This window comes from Aureococcus anophagefferens, assembly GCF_000186865.1.
Source record: "Aureococcus anophagefferens unplaced genomic scaffold AURANscaffold_45, whole genome shotgun sequence".
NCBI classification, from domain to species: domain Eukaryota; class Pelagophyceae; order Pelagomonadales; family Pelagomonadaceae; genus Aureococcus; species Aureococcus anophagefferens.
The window spans coordinates 108951-130006 of NW_008705600.1; the positions used below are offsets into that span (position 1 = coordinate 108951).

At 72.3% G+C, this 21056-nt stretch overlaps 6 protein-coding genes across 6 annotated transcripts in view; 2 read left to right on the forward strand and 4 right to left on the reverse strand.

The window, feature by feature from the left end:
- The window catches only part of AURANDRAFT_67647 (hypothetical protein), a gene marked incomplete at both ends in the record, with an annotated part of 1743 nt that extends 925 nt beyond the window's left edge, over nt 1–818 (reverse strand). The window contains one exon of the mRNA XM_009043197.1: nt 123–818. Within this exon, the coding sequence (XP_009041445.1) occupies nt 123–818 (696 nt within the window). The remainder of the gene's footprint in view (nt 1–122) is intronic.
- A 998-nt stretch (nt 819–1816) lies between these two features.
- Nucleotides 1817–2416, forward strand: AURANDRAFT_33398 (hypothetical protein; the record flags this gene model as incomplete). Its single annotated transcript, XM_009043155.1, has 1 exon — nt 1817–2416. A coding segment is annotated over one exon (600 nt), but the record flags the coding sequence as incomplete, so codon positions are not given.
- Nucleotides 2417–2631: 215 nt separating this feature from the next.
- AURANDRAFT_59574 (chloroplast O-acetyl-serine lyase) lies at nt 2632–3895 on the reverse strand (the record flags this gene model as incomplete). The annotated part of the gene is made up of 2 exons (XM_009043196.1): nt 2632–3239; nt 3439–3895. The coding sequence occupies 2 exons, from the start codon at nt 3893–3895 to the stop codon at nt 2632–2634; spliced, it is 1065 nt and encodes a 354-aa protein (XP_009041444.1).
- A 1409-nt stretch (nt 3896–5304) lies between these two features.
- Nucleotides 5305–9683, reverse strand: AURANDRAFT_33409 (hypothetical protein; the record flags this gene model as incomplete). Its single annotated transcript, XM_009043195.1, has 2 exons — nt 5305–5862; nt 8229–9683. 2 exons carry the CDS (start codon nt 9681–9683, stop codon nt 5305–5307), a joined length of 2013 nt encoding a protein of 670 aa, XP_009041443.1.
- A 4754-nt stretch (nt 9684–14437) lies between these two features.
- AURANDRAFT_67649 (hypothetical protein) lies at nt 14438–15474 on the reverse strand (the record flags this gene model as incomplete). Its single annotated transcript, XM_009043194.1, has 2 exons — nt 14438–14890; nt 14920–15474. The coding sequence occupies 2 exons, from the start codon at nt 15472–15474 to the stop codon at nt 14438–14440; spliced, it is 1008 nt and encodes a 335-aa protein (XP_009041442.1).
- A 393-nt stretch (nt 15475–15867) lies between these two features.
- On the forward strand, nt 15868–16767 carry AURANDRAFT_67650 (hypothetical protein; the record flags this gene model as incomplete). The annotated part of the gene is made up of 1 exon (XM_009043156.1): nt 15868–16767. The coding sequence occupies one exon, from the start codon at nt 15868–15870 to the stop codon at nt 16765–16767; it is 900 nt and encodes a 299-aa protein (XP_009041404.1).
- Nucleotides 16768–21056: the final 4289 nt, after the last annotated feature.

Here is a 21056-nt window from a genome sequence, read left to right on the forward strand (position 1 = left end):
GGGGGGGGGGGGGCGCCGGGGGCCGCGCTGGCTGTAGCTGTTCTCGTACTCGTCCTGGACGACGCACGCGGCGCCGCCGCGGCCCGCGACGCGCAGGTCGGCGCCGAGCGTCCGCGACCTACCAAGTGCGTTTCCAGGTTCCCGATCAAAAGCAGCTCTCGAAAATCGTCACGGCCGCGGGACGCCGTCCGCGACCGGAAGGACCAGCCCTCGGGGAGGTCCCGGGGCAGCGCTTCCAGGTCCGACGGCGCGAGGTTTTCGACGACGATCTGCGACAGCGACTGCATGACGTAGCGCTTCCCCGCGGCGTCCACGAGCTCGAAGACCGTCGACCCGGCCTCCCAGACCATGACGGCGCTCCGGTTCACGAGGACGCCCTCGTAGGCGAGGCCGCCGTCGCCCCAGCCCTCGAAGGCCGCCGCGCTCTCGAAGGGGAGCCGCGCCTGGACGGCGTACTCGACGCCGCCGAGGGCCCGGGGCGGGTTCGCGAGCCGGAAGGGCTCCGCGGCGCGCGCCGCGACCGCGGCGGCGTCGTCGAAGCCGACGCAGGTCGTCATGAAGCGCCGCGGGCCGTTGCGCTTGTACGGCGGGTCCGCGCCCTCGGGCCACACCGCGACGACGTCCGCGTCCGTCGCGGCCGCGAAGCCGGCGACGCAGGGGCCCGCGTTGAGCCAGGCGTAGGCGAAGCCGCTGGCCGCGTCGTAGGTGATGATCTCGCAGTGCTCGGCGTAGTAGTTGCGCCGCCCGAAGGTCGGGCACTGGCCCAGCGCCGCCTCGAGCAGCGCGGCGCCGAGCGCCGCGGCGCGCACCCGCGCCATGCGCGCGGCGCGCGACCGAAACTTCCGCGACGCCGCCCCGCTGTGCTGCTGCGACCGACGGGCTAGGCGGGCACCCCGGGGCTCCAGTCGGGGCGGGCCCGCATCACTCCCCGATTTAGAGGTTTTTACGTCGTCGGATACGTTGCAGCTCCTAGCGCGACGATGGAGGGCGCCGAAGTGGGCTCCCGGCCCTCGAGCCGGGGCCTGGACGAGGAGATGATCGCGTCGGTCTTCGACGGCGAGTCCGTCGTCGACAGCCTCGGCGCGCCGGCGCCGCCGGCCGTGCCCGTCGCGCCGCCGGACCGCACGCCGGGGCTCGACGCCCTGCGCGACCTGCTCCGGGGCACGCCGGACGACGGCGCCGCGGCGCCGTCTCCGGCGCCCCACGGGCTCGAGCGCCGCGCGCGCCTGCGGCGCCGGCGGCACCGCGACTGCGCGTTGGCCATCCGCGCGCACCGGACGCACTGCCCGGGCGCGAGCGCGCCGCGGCGCCGCGGCGGCGGCGGCGGCGGCGGCGCGCACCGCGGGGCGCCGGCGGAGCCGCGGCCCGCGCACGACGAGCTGAGCCAGTCCCAGTCGGCCTACTCGCACCTCACGTCCGCGACGCACTTCAGCCACCGGCCCCCGCTCCTCGTCCTGCCCTTCGAGCTCGACCCGACCTACGACAAGCCCCCGGGCCGCTTCGCCAACTCGGGGCCCCTCGGCAAGGTCGAGCGCCTCGCCTTCAACTGGACCTAAGGCGGACGCGTCGGGGGCGACCGCAGCACCTTCGGCTTCTCGACTTCAAGTTGACGTCGATGTGCATGCGAGCTTGAAGCTCTGGACCATCGAAGCAGACTAAGTTTGCGAAGCTCCACCAGGGCGTCTCGAAGCATGGCGGCGCTGGCCAGCGAGACGAAGGTGCTCATCGACGTCATCTCCGACATCGTGTGACCGCGCGGCGACCGCGTCCGGAAATTCTACGGCGCCGATCGGCGCGCGACGATTTGTTCCGCAGGTTCTGCTGGATCGGCAAGCGCAACCTCGAAACCGCGCTCCGGTCCAGCGGCGTCGACGCCGTCGTGCGCTGGAAGGCCTACCAGCTGAACCCCAGCGCGTCCGACACGCCGTCGTCCAAGGTCGAGATGTACATGCGAAAGTTCGGGCGCAGCCGCGAGGAGGTGCTCCAGCTCTCCCGGAGCATGGAGCAAAAGTTCGCGGCCGTCGGCCTGCCCCACAGTTTCACGGAGAAGGCGCTCGTGTCGAACACGCTCGACGGCCACCGCGTGCTCGCCTGGGCGGGCGCGCAGTCGCCGGCGGCGCAGGACGCGGCCGCGGAGCGGCTCTTCCGCGGCTACTTCGCCGAGGAGCGCGCGCCGAACGACGCCGCCGTGCTCGTCGAGGCCTGCGTCGAGGCCGGCAAGTCCGAGGCCGACGCGCGCGCCTTCGTCGCGGACAAGGGCGCCTTCCGCCGGGAGGTCGAGGACGAGCTCCGGGACGCGCGCGCGAAACGGAGCCTCCAGGGCGTGCCGCACTTCGTCATCACGAAGCCCGGCCAGACCCCCGTGGAGATCAGCGGCGCGCAGCCGCCCGCGGTCTTCGAACGGGCGCTCCGCTGAGCGGCTTCCGCGCCGGGCGCGCGCCATGACGGACCCGGCGGCGCGCCGCGCCGCCGACGTCCCGACCCCGCCGCCCCGCGCGTTGAACGAAGCCGCGGCCTCCTAGGAGGTGCGCGCCGCGAGAAGCTCGGGGGGCGGGGGGGGGCGAGGGAGGGCGCGCGGGCCCGCGGGCCCGGGCCGCCGTCCGGGGGCGGCGCGTCGGGCGCTGGCCTACCTCACGCGGCGAGGACGGGCTCCTCGCCGGGGATGAGCTGGAAGGACGGCGTCGACTTGGCGATGGAGAGCTCGTCGTCGTTCATGTCCGCGGGGATGTCCGCGAAGAGCGGCGTGCTGAGGTAGCGCTCGCCCGTGTCCGGGAGCATGGCGAGGATGACGGAGCCCTTGGGCGCGTTCTTCGCCGTCTCGAGGGCCGCGTACATGGTGCCGCCGCCGGAGATGCCCGTGAGCAGACCCTCCTTGGCCGCGAGGGCCTTGGCCGTCGCGACGGCCGCGTCGCCGGGGATGGGGAAGAGCTCGTCCATGAGCGCGTCCATGGGCGCGTCGTCCAACACCTTGGGGATGAAGTCCGGCGTCCAGCCCTGGATCGGGTGCGCGGCGAAGGCCGGGTGCGACTCCGCGGGCGACCCGTCCGCGTTCCGCGGCGTCGGGGTGCCGGACGCGAGCAACCCCGCGGCCTCGGGCTCCGCGAGGACGATCTTCACGTCGGGCAGCGCGTCCTTGAGCGCCTTGCCCGCGCCGTGGAACGTGCCGCCCGTGCCGTAGCCCGTGACCCAGTGCGTGAGCTTTTTGCCCGCGGCTTTGAAGTCGTTGACGATCTCCGGGCCTGTGTGGAAACCAACCACTGGTTTGGGCGGTCCTGACCAAACTTGAGAATTCTCTAGCTCGGTCAAATCGAAGTCGATTCGGCTGATTTTTGAACGGATCGATCGCTCTCGTCGAGTTCTCGAAGCCCAGTCGAAGAGCTTGTGTCAAAACATTCGAATACGCTCACATTGAAGTCGGATTGAAGATTTGGTTTCCACACAGCTCCGGGCCCGTCGTCGCCTCGTGGAACTTCCAGTTGGCCTCGTTCTCGAACTGGTGGCAGAGGAACCAGCCGTGCTCCGCGCAGAGCTCCTCGGCCTTGCGGACCATGCCCGTGCCCTTGCCCGCTTTCGGGGTCACGATGACCTTCGCGCCGAGCATGCGCATGAGGCGCCGCCGCTCGACGGAGAAGGGCTCGGCCATGCAGATGACGCAGTCGTAGCCCCGCTGGGCGCAGACCATGGCGACGGCGATGCCCGTGTTGCCGCTCGTCGCCTCGACGACCGTCATGCCCGGCTTCAAGGCGCCCGACGCCTCGGCCTCCTCGATGATCGCGACCGCGAGGCGGTCCTTGACGGACGACAGCGGGTTGAAGTACTCGCACTTGGCGTAGACCTCGACGCCCTCGGGCGCGAGCTTGTCGCTGATCTTGACCACGGGCGTGTTGCCCACCATGCCCGTCAGGTCCTCGTAGACGCCGCCGCGGCCGGCGCCGCGGGACCCGACGGCGCCGAGGCTCGACAGCGGCCGGGCCGACGGCGCGATGTTGAAGGCGTGCACGGCCGTGCGCGCCGCGGCGGCCAGGGTGAGGAAGAGCTTGACCATATTGATGATTCGCGTTGGTGTGCGGCGCAGCGGCGACGCGAGGAGCGCCGGCGGCTTCTGCCTCAATGTTGAGCACGCGCAAGCCAAAGTTGCATTCGTCGGGGCAGCTCCGCTGCGCGATGGTCTCCTACGCCAAGTGGGACAACTTCGGCGACTCGTCGGACGACGACGACGCCGCCGCGGCGCCGGCGGCGGCGCGCGCGCCCGCGGCGGCGCGGGGCGGCGCGATGCCCATCCCGCCGGTGATCACCATGACGAGCAAGGACGGCTACCCGCACGCCGACGCCTGGCGGCGGCTCAACGGCGACAACTGCTTCGTGGCGACCTACGACGACGCGGCGGCGCTCGCCTTCGTTCGGGAGCACTACCCCTGGATCGCCGGCGACTACGCGGGCCTCGGCCACGGCGTGGAACGGGCGGACCTCTTCCGCTACCTCGCGGTGCACCGGAACGCGGGCGCGTACGCGGACAGCGACGCCGCGCCGCTCGCGCCCCTCGAGGACTGGTTCGCGCGCTTCGGCTATTCGCCGCACCTCGCCGCGCAGCACGTGCTCGTCGTCGGCGTCGAGTTCCCCTGGGCCTGCGACGGCAACGAGCTCCAGCTCTGCCAGTGGGCCTTCGCGGCGACGACGCCCCAGCACCCCGCGCTCTACGCGGCGGCGGCCGCCGCCGCCGCGAACGCCAAGGCCATCCCCTTCTCCAAGGACAACGTCACGCGGCGCACGGGGCCCGTCGCGTTCACCAAGGCCGTGCTCGGCTTCCTCCGCGAGCTCGGCCGCGGCGACGCCGTCGACGCGTTGGCGCGCGACTTCGCGGAGCCCGACGGCCTCTACGTCGCCCTCGACGAGGCGGAGTGCGGCGTGCTCGTGCTCCCCTACCGCGCCTTCGGCTACCACCCGGGGCCCTTCCACGCGAAGATCGCCGAGGAGCGCGGCGCGCGCGCGCCCGTCGCCGAGCCCGCGGGCCAGCGCCTCGTCCAGCACGGGTTCCGCGGCTCCTGGCGATGACGCCCCCGGGGCCTTCCGGTTACTTGTCGCTCGCGCGGGGGCGGGGCGCTTACGCGGCTTCAGGCCTCGGGGTCGTCGCCCTTGGCTTCGTCGTCCTCGACGGGCTTGTTTTTTTGGGCGATCTTCCAGACGATGATGCTCCGGTCCTGCTTGCCGACGGTGACGAGGTGGCCGTCGTCCGCGGTGAACCTGTGTGGAAATCAACCACTGGTTTGGGGGGTCCCCACCAAACTTCAGAACTCTCTAGCTCGGTCAAATCGATGTCGATTCGGCTGATTTTCGGACGAATCGATTGCTCTCGTCGAGTTCTCGAAGCACGGCGAAAGTGCTCGTGTCAAAACATTCGAATACGCGCACATTGAAGTCGGGTTGAAGATTTGAGTTCCACACGGCGGTGAACGCGACGCGGGCGACGTGGGCGACGTGGTGGTGGCTGCAGTGGAGGCTCACGGACTTTTGCGCGCAGGGGTAGCGGAAGAGGCGCACGGCGCCGCCCTCGTCGCCGGACGCGAGCAGCGCGCTGTCGTTGGACCGGTGCACCGTCGTGACGTCGCACTTGGGGTCGCGGCCCGCGTCGCCGCCGAAGGCGGCCCAGGCGCCCTGCGTGGGCCAGCCGTAGATGCAGGACCAGCCCGCGAATTCCACGTCCTTGAGCTGGGACGGCAGCCGCACGTGCGCGCCGTCGAGCGCGCCGTAGTAGAGGTGCTCGTAGTCGCGCGCGTCGCTCTGGACGTACTTGCTGTCCGCGGACCAGTCGAGGTGCGTGACGAAGGAGTTGTGCTTGAGGCACTTGGCGCGCATGTGGGTCGTCTCCGCGTCGTAGATGTAGACCTTCTGGTCCATGGACCCGACGGCGAAGGACAGGCCGTCGGGCGCGAACTTGCAGCACCGGAGCCAGTGCCGCGAGTCGCGGCCCTCGTGCTGCACGAGGAGGGACAGCGCGTCGAGGATGAGGAAGACGCCGTCCTTCAGCGACCGCGTGCCCGACGGCGTGCCGCCCATGCCCACCAAAAGCCGCTCGCCGTCGGGCGAGAAGTCGAGGCAGCGGCACGGCGCGTCGAGCTGCGCCTTGCGCAGGAGCTTCCGGTGGGCCACGGACCACACGCGCACCGTCATGTCGTCGCCGGCCGTCGCGAAGACGTCCGGGTCCGCCGGGTTCGTCGCGACGGCCCAGAGCTCGTCCGTGTAGTGGCCCTCGTGCAGTAAAGTCATGGACCCGGAGCTCTTCGCGATCTCGTAGACCTCGCTCGACGACGTGCCCACCAAAATCTTCGCGACGTCGCCGTCGGCGAGGCCCAGGTGCACGCTGTGGACGACGGGCACGAGCGGCGGGATCGTCGCCTCCGTGAGGTCGTAGGACCGCACGTGGACGCACCGCGACGTCCACAGCTTCACGAAGCCGTCGTGCGCGCCCGTCACGAAGCCCGCGTCGCCCGCCGCGTGGATGGACTCCAACCCGTGCTCGTGGGCCCGGATCTGCTTCACGCAGGACCGCTCCTTCCAGACGTAGAGGTGGCCGCCGCGCGTGCCCGTGATGAAGCGGTCGAGCACCGCCGCGCCGCAGAGCACGCGCTGGGAGTCGTCGGCCGCGCCCCAGACGGGGTCCGTCGCCGTCAGCGTCTGGCCCCGCAGCGTCCAGAAGTAGACGTGGCCGTCGCCGCCCGACGCGAGGTCGTAGCCCTCGTAGTCCTTGAGGCCCGCGTTCGCGAAGCACGCGAAGCGCACCGCGCGGTCGCCGCCCTGGACCGCCGCTAAGAGCGCGCCGTCGTGCCACTCGCCGCTCAGGGACCGCCAGATGGCCAGCGACCCGTCGTTGTCCGCGCCGACGGACACGAGGCGCGTCGACTTCGGGTCGAAGGCGCACGTCCACGTGGACCCGCGGTGGTACGGCGGGAGCACGACGGCGGCCGTCGCGGCCTCGGCGTCCCAGACGTGGAGCCGGCTCCGCCGGCTCCGCTCGCCGGACGCGAGGAAGCGGCCGCAGGGGCTCACGCAGCAGGAGCTCACGGCGTGCTCGTGGCCCCGGTAGAACTTCTGCGCGTGCGCGGCCTTGGCGTAGACGACCACCAGGTTCGACGTCGGGTAGACGACGTCGCCCAAGGCGTTGTAGACGAGCGACCCCCGCGTCATCTCCATCTGCGCGCCGTGGACCCAGCTCATCTCCACGGTCACGTCCGGCGCCTCCAAATTCGGCTTGGGCGCGTTCGACGGCGGCACGGCGGCGAGGAGCCAGGGCTTCGACGTGACCTCGGACGGGTCCGCGTCGTCGTCGCTGAGCTCGTCCTCGTCGTCGGCGGCGTCGATGTCCGCGGCGAGCTGCTCCGCGGCCTTGGCGTCGGCGCCCTCGTTGGCGACGACGCCCGGCGCCTCGAGCGCGCCGTCGACCTGGCCGCCCTCGTCGGGCGCCGCGCCGTCGGCCGCGGCCGCGGCCGCGTCGCCCTCGGGCTTCGGGCCGTGCTTCGCGTCGCGCTCCTCGTCGGCGACGTCGTCGACGACGTGCTCCCACTGGAAGACGCAGCGGTCGTGCGCCGCGAGCGTCAGCAGGTGCGAGTCGCCAGCGGACCACCGGACTTTCCGGACCTCCGCGCCGTGGCCGCGGTACTCCTTGCACTTGGCCAGCGCCGACGTCACGGGGTAGCGGTAGAGCCGCACGCGCCCGAAGTTGTCGCCGCAGGCCACGGAGACCTTCGTCGACGACAGGCTGCAGTCGCACGCGGTGACGTCGGAGCCGTCGTTCTGCGCCGCGTGGACGCCCTGCGTGAACCTGCGCGGGACGTGTTTCGCTTCGACGTGCGCGTGCCGCGCGCGCGCGTTCCGGGAAACGCATCCACGCGTCGGGAGCGCTCCGAGGGACGATCGCTCGTCCAAAAATCGGCCGAAACGAGTGGGAAACGGCCGAGCGCGGAGCCTTTGAAAGTCGGGAACGTCGCGCCCGTGTCCCGCGCCGGCGCGGACCACGTCAGCGGGCAGGTCACGGAGTCCCACCTCACGTCCTTGAGCCGCGACGCCGCGGGGATGAACATGCCCGTGTCCGCCTCGAAGAAGCAGAGCTCGTAGGCGCCGCAGTTGGACTGGAGGTACATGATGTTCGCGCTCACCGAGAAGTCGACGTGCGTGACGAACGAGTTGTGCTGCGTGATCATGTTCTGGAGCTTGATGACGCCGCCGTCGAAGACGTAGACGTAGATGCGGTTGTCGAAGGAGCCCACGGCCAGGAGCTCGCCGCTCGGCGCGTACTTGAGCTCCGTGATCCACTTCTGCGAGTCGCGCGCCTCGTGGACGATCGCGAAGTCGTCCGCGTTCATGATGACGAACTTGCCGTCGAACTGCTTCGCCGTCTGCTTCACGGGCGCGCCGAAGCCCACGGCGACCTGCTTGCCGTCGGGCGAGTACGCGCACGCGCGCGACATCATCTCGAGCTGGTTGCAGCGGACCATGCGCTTCTCGAAGAGGCTCCAGACGCGGAGCATCTTGTCGTCGCCCGCGGAGCAGAACTGGGGCAGCGTCGGGTGGCAGGCCAGCGCCCAGAGCTCGCCGCCGTAGTGGCCCCCGAAGTGGCCGAAGAGCACGGGCCCCTCCGGGTGCAGGTTCTTGCCCTCGGCCGTGTCGACCTCCCAGAGCTCCGCGCCGACCGTGCCCACCAAAATGCGCCCGCGCTCGTTGTCCCACTCGACGCTCCGCGCCGACGGCGCCAGCGACCCCAGCAGCGTGAGGTCGACCTCGAGCTTCATCTCGAGCTGCATCGTCCACAGCTTCACGAGGCCGTCCTTGCCGCCCGTGCAGAGCCCCTCGTTCGTCGTGTGGATGCAGTTCACGGCGCCCGTGTGGGCCTGGACGGCCTTGTCGAGCTGCTTGCCGACGAAGCGGTAGAGCGACCCGTCCATGTTGCCCATGACGAGCGACGAGCCCTGCCAGCCCAGGCACAGGAAGGGCTGCACGCGGCCCTTGGCGCCGAGGCGGCCGTCGTCGCAGCGGAGCACCTTGCCCGAGAAGGCCCAGAACTTCAAAAAGTTGACGCCGCAGCACGCGAAGCCCGTGCCGCCGCCGAAGCCCGACCCCTCGCGCGAGAAGATGAGCGCGAGCGGCTTCTCCGCCTGGGTCGGCGTCCGGCACGCGACGGCGCCCGCCGCCCAGTCGAAGACGACGGCGCTGTGGAGCTCGTCGCAGCCCATGGTCACCAAATACTTGCCGCCGCCCCCCGGGCTGAAGGCCAGCAGCGGCACCGCGCGCCGGTGGTAGCCGTGGAGCGCGCACTTGCACTCCAAGGTCGTCGACGACCACACCAACACGGACGGCAGCGCGCGCGCCTCGCCCGTCGCGACGACGTCTACCGTCGGGTGCACGGCCATGCCGACGACGTCGGCGACGTGCTCGCGGAAGTAGCGCTGCGTCCGGTCCTGGTGGTTCATGAGCACCACGAGCTGTGCGGCGGGGAACATGACGTCGCGCGACTCCCAGGCGTAGTGCACGTGGCCCCGGACGTCGTGGCAGCGATACCCATGAACCCACTCGAGCTCCAGCTTGTCGCTGGGCATGGAGTTGTCCTCGGGCGGCGGCCGCGACGGCGCGACGATCGTCCGCTGCCACGGCCGCAGCGGCGCGTAGTCGTCGTCGTTGCCGCGCTCCTCCATGAGGAAGAGACTCGTCAAATCGTAGTTCGCGGAGGCCTCGACGGCCGGCGGCCGGTCGAGCTGCTTGCCCGTCGCGTAGTCGCACGCGTCCTCGGCCGGCGGCGCGTCCTGCGACAGCGCGGATTCGTCCGGCGGCGTCTGGTCCTGGGACAGGCGCCACTCGAAGACGCAGCCGTCGCCGCGGCTCGTCGAGAAGAGGCGCTTGCCGTCGTGCGTGAAGACGACGGCGCCCCCCGGCGCCGCGTGCGCGCCGTAGTCCTGGCCGATCGCGTCCTTGGCGACGACGGGGTAGCGCCAGAGCTTGACGCGGCCGTAGTTGTCCGTCGTCGCGAGGAGGTGGCCCGGCGGCCCGCCGTCGGCCTCGGCGCCCGGCAGCCGCGCCGCCGCCGCGAGGAAGCAGCCGTCGTCGGGCCCGTCGTCGCCTGTGCCGAATTCAACCAGTGAGCTGGGACGTCGGGGCCAAACTTCAGAAATCTCTAGCTCGGTCAAATCGAAGCCGATTCGGCTGATTTTTGGACGAATCCATTGCTCTCGTCGAGTTCTCGAAGCACAGCTGAAGAGTCTGGTCCGAACCGTTCGATTACGCTCACATTGAAGTCGGGTTGAAGATTTGAATTCCGCACAGGTCGTCGCTCGGCCAGCAGCCCTTGAGCGGCCAGCCGAAGATGCACGTCTGCGCGCACCACACCGTGTCGCGCATGAGCCGCGGCGCGCGCTGCTCGCCCGAGTCGGCCTCCCAAAACAGCAGCTCCCCGAGGTCGTCCGTCGACTGGAGGTACTTGGAGTCGCCCGACCAGTCCAACTGGAGCACGCGGCCCTTGTGGCCGCGGCACTTCGTCGTCGCCGCGAAGTCGCCGACGTTGTAGAGGTATAAGGCGCGGTCCTCGGACCCCAGGGCCAGGGTCAGCCCGTCGGGCGAGAAGGCCACGGCCGTGATGGGCATCTTCGAGTCGCGCGCCTCGTGGATGATCGTCAGCGTCTCGGAATCCAAGACGACGTAGGCGCCGTCCTTGCGCTGCCGCTTCCCCTTGTGGTCCACGCCGCCGAGGCCCACGGCGAGCATGGTGCCGTCGTGGCTGTAGGCGCAGCAGCGCGCCATCGTGTCCAGCCTGTGTGGGAATCAACCAGTGGAACGCCCTGTCCAGCAAAAACTTCAAACCTCTCTATCTCGGCCAATTCGAAGTCGATTCGGCTGATTTTTGGACGAATCGATTGCTCTCGTCGAGTTCTCGAAGCAGAGCTGAAGAGCTTGTGTCCACTTCTTCGAATACGCTCACATTGAAGTCGGGTTGAAGATTTCCGCGCGGTGTCCGGCGCGACGGACCGGTCGACGCGGTGCTCGTCCGCGTGCCAGACGTAGACGAGCTTGTCGTCGCCGACGGACGCGACCTCGTGGTCGTTCTTCGGGTGGGCCGCCAGCCCGCTCAGCCGCCGCTCGCTGTGGCCGACGACGACGGGCGCCGCGTGGAGGCTGTGGCCCTCGGACGCGGAGATCTCGAAGATCTCCGCGGCGTCCGTCGCGACGCCCAGCTTGTTCTTCGTCGGGTCCCAGCAGACGCCGTGGATGCCGTGGGACAGCCCGCCCAGCGCCGCCACATCAAAGGTCGCGCCGAGCTCGAGGTCGCCCTTCTCCAGCGCCCACATCTGCACCTTGCCGTCCGTCGACGCGGACACCAACCCCGGCCGCGCGGCGCCCTGGGCCTCGCCGACGGCGTAGAGGCACGTGACGGCGCCGCTGTGGACCTTGAACGTCTTCGCGCACGTGCGGCCCTCCCAGACCAACAAGTGGCCGCTCGCCGCGCCGCAGACGACCTTGTCCCCCGGCGCCGCGACGCACAAAAAGGGCTGCGGCTGCGTCTTGCGGCAGAGGAGGCCCTTCTCCTGGTAGTAGGTGTCGCCGCGCTCCCACCAGAAATGCACGTGGTTCACGCCGCAGGTCACGAGATCCCGGCCCTGGATGAAGCGGCAGTCGAGCACGAGCGTCGCCGCCGCGACGCGCGCGGCGAAGACGACGCGCGCCTTGCGCCACTCGTAGATGGCGACGAGCTGCGTCGGCGCCGCGTCGCTCGCGCCGCCGCTCAGCGCGCCCACGGTGGCCAACAGCTCGCCGTCGCCCGAGAAGTCGACGTGGACGACGCCCGCGGCGTGCAACCCGCGCATCGTCGACAGGACCTCGAGCGTGTTGCAGGACCAGACCGTGACCTTGGGCGTCACGCCGAGCTGGCCCGTGGCCACGTAGGTGTCGTGGGCCGCGTGGTAGACCCGCAGGCACTCGATCAGATCCGTGTGGCCGTTGTAGAACGTCTGGCGGCGGTTCGACGGGTCCAACACGACGCCGACGGCGCCCGCGGAGTAGACGAGGAAGCTCCGCTTCGTGTAGAAGACGTTCTGGCGCCTTTGGGCGTTGAAGCCGTGGACCCACTCGAGCTCGAGGCACTCGTCCGGCGTCGTCGACGGCGCGTCCTCGGGCGCCTCCGCGGGCTCCAAGAACGCGACGCTGGAGAGCCAGGGCGGCGACGGCCGCGCGGCGCGGTCCTCCATGCGCTCGATGGCGACGCGCGCCGCGCAGCCGCCCTCGCTGTCCATGACGGCCCGGTGCTTGTCGCCGCGGGCCATGACGGCGCCGAGCGCGGCGATGACGCGCTCGCACTTCTTGTCGTTCGACGCGTCGAGGGGCTTGGACGTCTCGACGATGTCGGCGTAGAACTCCATCCAGGACACGACCTCGGGCGTGTTGACGCAGTACTTGGTGAAGAGCTGCTTCTCGATCGTCGAGCCCTCGATGGACTTGGCGTTCGCGAACGCGCCGACGGCGATGCGCTCGATCTCCGTCTCCGGCGGGAGGTCGATGCCGCTGAGCTTGCAGAGGCCGCTGATCGTGGACCGGAGGGCTAAAATCATCTCGTCGACGGTGAGGAGGCCGCTCTCGTCGAAGTCGAAGACGCCGAAGATGAACGTGATCTTCTGCGACTGCGACATGCCGGAGATGATGCACATGGCGCTCAGGAACTCGAGGGCGTCGACGAGCTCGTTCTTGTCGTCGTCGAGGGCGACGAAGAGCGACCTGGCGCGGGGGGGGGGGTCGGCGCGGTCGCGGGGCGCGCTACGCCCGTCCCGACGCGGCGCGCGCTCACCGCGAGATCGCGTCGAGCTTCTTCTCCGTGTAGCCCAGCACGTCCTTGAGGCAGACCCGCAGGATCTCGCACATCTCGTCCGACGTGAGGCCGAAGCCCTCGGCGATGTCGTTGAACGCGTCCCACAGGTGGTGCATGGACGTGCACGGCACTGCGAGCGGAGGGTGCGTGACGGCGCGCGCGTCCGGGCGCGCGCGCGCGCCACGGCCGCGCGCGCGCGCGCGCGAGCGAGGCCGCGCGCCAGCGGTTCCGGCGCTGCGGCGCACCGTTGACGTAGTGCCGCGCGACGGGCAGCAGCGGCGCGCGGCCGATGGCCTGCCCCATGGCGCGCTGCCGGCGCGCCGGGCGGCGGCGGTCGCAGGCGCGGAGGCGGCGGCCGGTCGCGCGCGCGAGCAAACGACGACTCGCGCGATGCGGCGGGCAGCGCACTGCGAGCGCTTTAAAAGGGCAGCGCTGCTGTAATGGTCCGGCGGGCCAGCACCCGCGGGCTGCGATACGGCAGGCACGATGACGGAAACAGGGGCAATCTTGAACCACTTCATCCTGAGTGAGAGCATGTCTGCGTCACGCGTCTGAAGTGAGACGCAGCAGCGCATCGATGCGCAGCATGCGGCGGGATGATCCTCGAGTCGGCACCATGACGAGCCGCCGCGTCGCGCTCCTGCTGCAGCTCGCGACGCTGTGCGGCGGCGTCGCCGTGCCGCGGCGGCGGCTGCTCGTCGGCGGCGGCGGCGCGCTCGGCGGCGGCGCGCTCGGCTTGCCCGCGGCGGCGGCGCCGCCGCCGCGCAAGACCTTCGTGGTCACGGGCGCGAGCAGCGGCATCGGCTTCGCGGCGGCGAGCGAGCTCGTCGCGCGCGGGCACCGCGTCGTCGTCGCGTGCCGCACGAGCGCGTCGGCGGCGGCGACGGCCGCGAAGCTCGGCGCTGCGGCGCCGGCGCGCGGCTGCGAGCTCGCGGACCTCACATCCGTCGCGGCCTTCGCCGACGACGTCGCGGCGACCGTCGACCGCGTCGACGGCCTGTTGTGCATCGCGGGCGTCGACGGCGCGCCGCGCGCCGGCGCGGAGGAGCCGCACTTCGCATCCAACTACCTCGGCCACGCGCTCCTCGCGCGGACGCTGCTCCCGAAGCTCCGCGCGAGCCGAGGAAGATTCGTCACCGTCGCGAGCACGGCACTGCTCGACGCCGACCTCGCGAAGCGGCCCGTCGAAAGCCTCCGCGACGCGAAGTGCGACCCGCACGTCGCCTACGCGAACAGCAAGGCGTGCTGCGTGCTGCTCGCGGACGAGACGCGGCGGCGCGCGCCCGAGCTCGCCGTCGCCGCCTGCGCGCTCCCCGGCCGCGTCGCGACGCAAATCGTCCGCTACGAGCTGCCGCAGCGCGCCGCGCAGCGTTCGGCGATGACGCCCGAGCAGCTCGCGCGGCAGGCGCGGCAGCTGGGGCTGCGGACGCCCGCGGAGGGCGCGGCGCTGCCCGTCTGGCTCGCCGACGACGACGCGGCGCGCGGGGGGGAGACGCTCTGGCTCGACCCGGGCGTCCCCGCGCGGCTCGACGCCGCGTGGCGCGACGGCGCGCGCGCGCGGGCCCTCTACGACGCGACGTCCGCGATCTTAGGCGCCTCCTAGGAGTCCTCCTGCGTGTTCGCGAGCGAGTGGGGCACGCCGTCGAGGCCGCTGCCCATGGTGCTCATCATGTCGGCCCAGGGCGTGCCGTCGCTCGGGTAGAAGGGCGCGAAGAGGTCCGCGCCGTCGCCCGGCGCGTTCGCGACGAGGTGCTGGAGCACGTCCGCCTCCTCGGGGTCGAGGCCGTCCATCTCGGGGACGGCCGTGCCGAGGCGCGCCTCGATGCGCTGGAGCGCGGGGAGGACGCAGGTTTCGACCGTCGCCTCGAGCCGCGCGAGGCGCTCGAGGACCTCCGACGACCCGACGGCCGGCAGCAGCGGCGCGCCGCGGCCGTTGAGGTGCGCGCGCTTCGACGGCGGCGGCGGGCTGCTGCTCGCGCGGTCGTCGTCCTCGTCGCCGTCGTCGTCGCGCAGCGCCGCGCGCGGCCGCTTCACCTTGGACGCGACGTAGACCTGCGGCGCGCGCGCGCGTCGGGCGGAACCGCGGCGGTTCGGCGGCGCGGGCGCCGCGCGGGCGGCGTGTGCGCGGGGAGGAAGTTTCCGGGCCGGGGCGGCGACGCGTCGCCGCCCCGCGCCGCCTTGGCGATGGTCGCGCGGACGACGAAGCGGCGGTCGCCCTGGCGGTACGAGCCGAGCTCGATGCGGTACCGGAGCACCAACCCCAGCCGCGGCCGCTCGCTCGGGCCCTTGGGGTCGCCGTCGCGCCGCGCCGGCTCGCAGCGCTTCAGGTGGCCCTGGTCGGGCACGGTGACGTAGTCCTCGCCGGGCGCCGACGGCGCGTAGAGCAGCTCGAGGTCGAGCGGCGCGTCCGCGAGCGCGTGCGCCGCGCCCTTCCGCGGCCGCCGATTCGGCGGCAGCCGCACGACGAAGGAGATGTAGTGCTCGGCCTTGGGCGTCGCGTCCTTGTAGAAGAGCTCCTCGCGCATGGCGTCGTTGTTCCCGCGCTGCGACTGCGCCTCGACCTGGTAGCGCTGCTGCGCCGCCGAGTACTCGAAGTCCTCGACGACGAGCGCCTCCTCGGCGTCGTCCCTGGCCATGGGCGCCGCGTTGCAAGCGGTGTGCGCGACGCGCCGAGGCGTGTTGGGCGCGGCGCGGCGCGCGTGACAACAGGCGCGGCTGTCGGCGGCAGTGCCTGTGTGCCAAGCAAAAGTGTGCCAAGCAAAAGTTAAACGCTGTGACAGTTGACGAAGACAAATGCGGTCGATTGCTGTACGTAGACATCCCAGTTCGCAGACACTACGGGTCCTCGCACTGGTTTAACTCACGGTGAAGTCGTCCTACAACATAGTCATACCCGCCGCCACCGCGCCGCGACGGCCGCGTCGAAAGACCCCCCAGGCCAAAAAAAGGGTAACGTTGACCAAGAAACACCATGTAAGATACATCGTCGGAGAGCCACAGCCCGACGCTGGGCGGTGCGTGGGACCATCATGCCGACGAGCGCGTCGGCGAAGACGCGGCTCAAGCCCTGGAGCGGGTCCATCGACCCCAAGTTCCTGCTCTTCGGCCGCGGGCCCGACTTCAACGCCACGGGCAACGGCCACGGCGCCGAGCCGGGCTGGTCGGGCAGCCCCGCGCGGCGGTCGACGTCGCCGCCGCGCCGGTCGTCGTCGCCGGTGCGGCGTTCGACGTCCCGCGCGGCGCCGCGGCGCGCGTCGACGGCGAGTGGCCGGCGGCCGGCGCGGGACCCCTGGCGCGGCGGCCACCCCTGGACCGACCGGCCCGCGAACGCCGCCCTCGCGCGGCGGCGGTCCTGGGACGTGCCCTCGTGCGAGTCGGCGCTCATCTCCTGGGAGGAGTACGCCTACGTCAAGGGCCCGCGCACGGCCCGGCCCCGGACGTCCGACGCGCTCTTCGAGCGCTCGCGCGAGGACGACGGCACCGCGGGCACCGTCGTCACCGCCGCCGCGGCGCCGCGCCGCCGCGAGTGGCCCTTCTGCGCGTCGCGGTCCACGGACCTCAACACGCACTTCATGCGCGAGAAAAGCGGCGCCAACGCCCTCGTCGCCCTGCGCACGCGCCAGGAGCCCACGCCGCACGTCCCGGACCCGGAGAAGTCGTTCGCGGCGAGCGGCTCGCCGCCGAAGCGGCTGCGCTTCTGGCAGGACCAGGACACGATCGCGCCCATCCCCCTCTGGCCGCCGACGGACGAGCGGCTGCCCGCCGTGCTCTACTGCACGGGCGACCGCTCGGACGCCGACGCGCGCGTCGCCCTCGTCTCCGTCACGAAGAAGGCGCCCACGGACCAGTGCGCGCCCGTCCAGCTCTACGACCGCAACATGACGCGCGCGCGGCGCCTCGCGCGCCGCATGCTCGCGGGCGACGCGTGAGGGGGCGCCCCGGCCGCGCCGGACCCCGACGCCCCGCGGCGGAACTTCCTTCAATTTATACCTCAATAACGCCCACGCGCAGGACTGTGGATCTGCGCAATCTGCTTCCGCTCCGGCCGCCGTCACGCGCGACGCGCAGCTACAACCCATTTGGCGACATGGAACGAAATCGCTCGAGGGAAGTCGCGGCCGCTGCGGGTGCCGCGTGGGGCGCGGCTGGGGAGGAGGCGAGCCGCGCCGCGGTGGAGATCGGCGCGGAGCACGTCGGGAGCGCCAAGCCCGACGCGATGCGGCGCGCTCTGAAGGCGGCGCTGGACAAGCGTGGCGACGATATTTTCCTCTCGTGGCGCGGCATGAGTCCTGAGGCGCGCGCCTCTCTGCTGAAAACGGTGTCGCCGCACATGCCGCGCTGGGCGGGCGACCGGGATTCTGGCGGCCGCGGAGAGTCGCGAGGTGCCTGCGCGATGTGCCCCGAGCTGAGCGTCCGGGAGCTCTCGCAGGACCCGGAGCGGCTCGTCCAGCTCCTGGGGGAGTGGAGCTCGACGGACGAACTCTACGTGAAAGACAACGCCGACCTTCACCTGCTCCGACGCTCGGGCGCGCTCCAGAGCGCGGACTTCGCCAAGGACGACGGTATCATCATCACCATAGACGGCGAGACGCGCGGACAGAAGCTCCAGCTCACCGCGAAAGGCGCCTCGCAAGGGCTCGCGGCCCGGTTCGAGCACTACGTGAACAGCGGGGCGGGCATCCCGATCCGCGCGTACCACAAGGTCACGATGCGGCAGAGCTCCATTCTCCAAGTGCTCGTCATGGTCGTCGACGAGGTCCGCAGCGAGATACTGGAGCGCAGGCCGCACATGACGTCCATCCAAGCCCGGGGCTGCGCGAGCTGCGGCGCGCAGGTCCCAAAGCTCATGCAGTGCGCGGGCTGCAAGATCGTCGGCTACTGCTCCAAGGCCTGCCAAGTCGCCGATTGGCGGTCGCACAAGGGCTTTTGCAAAGCGCATCGAGGCTTGAGTTGAACGGCCAACCACCGCTAGTTACAGGCTGGCAGTTGCGACCTGTGCCGAGCAGGTCGCAACTGCCCGCGTGTAAGTAGCTTTTTTTTTTTTACTAGTACTACTACCAGGGCGCCTGCCAGTGCATACCAGCAGGCCTGGGTTCGCGCGTGTGGAGAGCCCCCCCGGGCCGCGGCTCAGAGGAGGCCGAAGAGCTTCTTCTTGGGCACCTCGAGCGCGGGCGCCGCGGCGAGGTAGTCCTTGTCGACGAGGACGCCGACGACGACGGCCGTGACGAGGACGAGGGCGGAGAGCGCCGCGGAGCCCGAGACGGAGGCCTTGAACGCGGGCTTGAGGTAGGAGAAGTAGGTGATGGAGAGCATGCCGCCGACGTAGACGAAGTAGAGCGCCGCGTGCGCGACGTAGACGACCTGGAGCCGCGAGCCGCCGATGGGGTGCAACGCCGCGCAGGCCGCGCCCTCGGGCGAGAAGCGCGCGAGGGGCACGAGGAACGTGCAGATCGTGTACGCGCCGCCGCCTAAAAGGTGGCCGAACCAGTAGACCGCGAAGACGAAGCCGTCGTCGGTGTAGCCGCCGAAGCCCATGCCCACGCACATGAAGGCGACGTAGAAGCAAGTCATGGCCATGAAGCCGACGGCGAAGCGCGTCTCGGCGCAGGTCGCCGCGGCGGGCGTCGCGCCCCAAATATCAAAGTACATGGTGAAGAACCCGAAGTTCTGGATGGCCATCATGCACGCGTGGAACGCGATCTTCGGCTTGTCCTCGGGCAGCGAGGCGACGGCCATGGCGAAGGCGCCGATCCGCGAGTCGGGGTGGGCTGCCGCGAGCGGGTGGGTAGGAAGCCTCCCGAAGGGTTCGCTCTTGGTGCAGTTCAACATGAGCTGTTTTTGACACAGGCTAGCTATGGCCGACATCGCGATGCTCTGAAGCGATGGAGGATGAGGCCGACTGCATCATCTGCTGCGGCGCGGGCCTCGTCGCGCCCTGCTGCGGCGCGCGCGTCTGCGTCGCCTGCCTGCGCGCGTCGAGCGAGGCCGCCGGCGACCTCTTCCGCTGCCCCGCCTGCCGCGACGCCGGCGCCTTCCTCGCCTTCGCCGCGGCCCAGGGCGTGGCCAAGGGCAGCGGCACGCCGGACTACGTCGCCGCGGGCACGGTGGGCGCGCCCGAGCGGTCCTGCGGCGCACCGGCGTGCGCGTGCGAAAGGGGCAGGTCCTACGACGCGACGGGCGCGCGCCCGACGCGGCGCTCGGACCCGTCGGCCTGGGTCCTCGTGACCTGCGCCGGCTGCGGCGGCGCGTCGACGCACGTCGGCTGCGCGACGGGCGCCCTCATCTACGACCTCGCGCGCTGGCGCTGCGGCGACTGCGGCGGCGGCGGCGCCGCGGCGCCCGCGCGCCGCGGCGCCGGCGGCGCCGTCGGCGCGGCGGCCGTCGCGGCGGCGACCCACGAGGTGCTCGCCGCGGGCGGCGCGCTCCTGGACAAGGCGAAGCGCGGCGGGCTGGCCGTCAAGTGGCTCGCGGCCGCGGTCGCGCGGCGCCTCGACCTCGCCGACGGCGGCGCGTCGCTCCGGCGCGACTTCCGCGACACGCTCAAGGCGGCCCTCGCCGACGTCGCCGCGGCGCACCGCCTCGAGGTCGACGCCGCGCGCGCGCCGGCGGCGGCGGCGCCGGAGGCGCCGGAGGCTCCGGAGGCTCCGGAGCCGGAATCGCCTTGCGACGCGGAACCGCCCCGCGACGCGGAACCGCCCCGCGACGCGGAAGCGCCCGGCGAGGCGGAACCGCTTTGCGACGCGGAGCCGCCCGGTGAGACGGAGCCGCCCCGCGACGCGGAGCCGCCCGGCGACGCGGAACCGCCCCGCGACGCGGAGCCGCCTTACGACCCGGAGCCGCCCCGCGACGCGGAAGCGCCCGGCGACGCGGAGCCGCCCGGCGACGCGGAATCGCCCCGCGACGCGGAGCCGCCTTACGACGCGGAATCGCCCGCGGAGGCGGCGCCGCCTCGGGAGGCGCCTCGCTTCGAGGCGCCTGCCGAGGCCGCCGCGGAGCCGCTCCGCGAGGGGCCCGTCCCCGCGGCGCCCGCGCCGCCGCCCGCGGGAGCGCCCGCGCCCGCGGAGCCGCCGCGCGTGCGCTTCGACGTGCCCCCGGCGCGCGCGGCCGACCGCCCGGCGGCCGCGGCCGCGGAGGCGCCGCGCGCGCGCTTCGCCGCCGACGCGCCGTCGTCGTCGTCGTCCGACGACGACGTCGACGAGGAGCCGCGGGGCCCGCCCGTCGCGGACCGGCCCGGCGCGTGGGCGCTCGCGGCGACGTTCCCGCTCTGGGTCGTCTGGTGCGAGCACTGCGGCCTCCGCGCGTGCAACGTCAACTCGGCGCGCGAGGAGATGTGGCAGTGCGACGCGTGCCACTGCTGGCAGCACGCGCGCTGCGCGGCCGCGCGGGGCCACCGCGCGCCGTCGCGGCGGCGCGCGTACGCGTGCGGCTGCGGCGACGGCGACGGCCGGCGCCGCGTCGCGCTCGTCGCGCCGAGCGGGCGCCTCAAGGACGGCCGCGCGCTCGCGAACGCGCTGATCCTGCGCCAGCGCCTCGGCGACCTCCGCGGCGCCTTCGACGCGGGCGCCTGCGCGCCGCGCGACGACGACGGCCGCCGCGCCGCGGACGCCGCGGACGCCGTCGCCGCGGCCTACGGCGACGCGTCGGCGCTCGCGGCCGCGCTCGCGGCGGAGACCCCGCGGGCCGCCCAGATCGCCGGCGCCGCGCGGCGCTGCCGCGGCGCCCTCGGCGCCGCGCGGCGCCACTTCCACCGGCGATTCCCGCGCGTCGCCGGCGCGTCGCCCGAGGACCGCGCGGACCTCGACGAGCACGCGCGCGCGCTCTTCGACGGCCGCGAGGCCTACGCGGCCTGGCTCGCCGCCGTCGCCGGGGCGCCGCCCGCGGGCGACAACGCGGCGGCCGCGGCCGCGGTGCTCGCGTCGTTCCCCTTCGGCCGCGACCGCTGGCTCCCGAACCCCCAACGCGCCTACGGCGCCGGCGCGGTCCTCGCGCGGCCCGGCGCGCCGGGCCGCGTCGAGATCGTCGACGGCGCCGCCGCCGCCGCCGCGGCGCGGCTCCCCGCCGTCGCCGCGGCCGCGGGCGCCGCGCGCGCCGGCGACCGGCCCGCGACCTTGGTCGCCTACGACCGCGGCGCGCCCGTCGCGGCCTGCGCCGTGGCGCGCCGCGACGCCGGCGCGGCCCTCGTGCTCGTCGGGGCGGTCCGCGGCGACGGCGCGGGCGA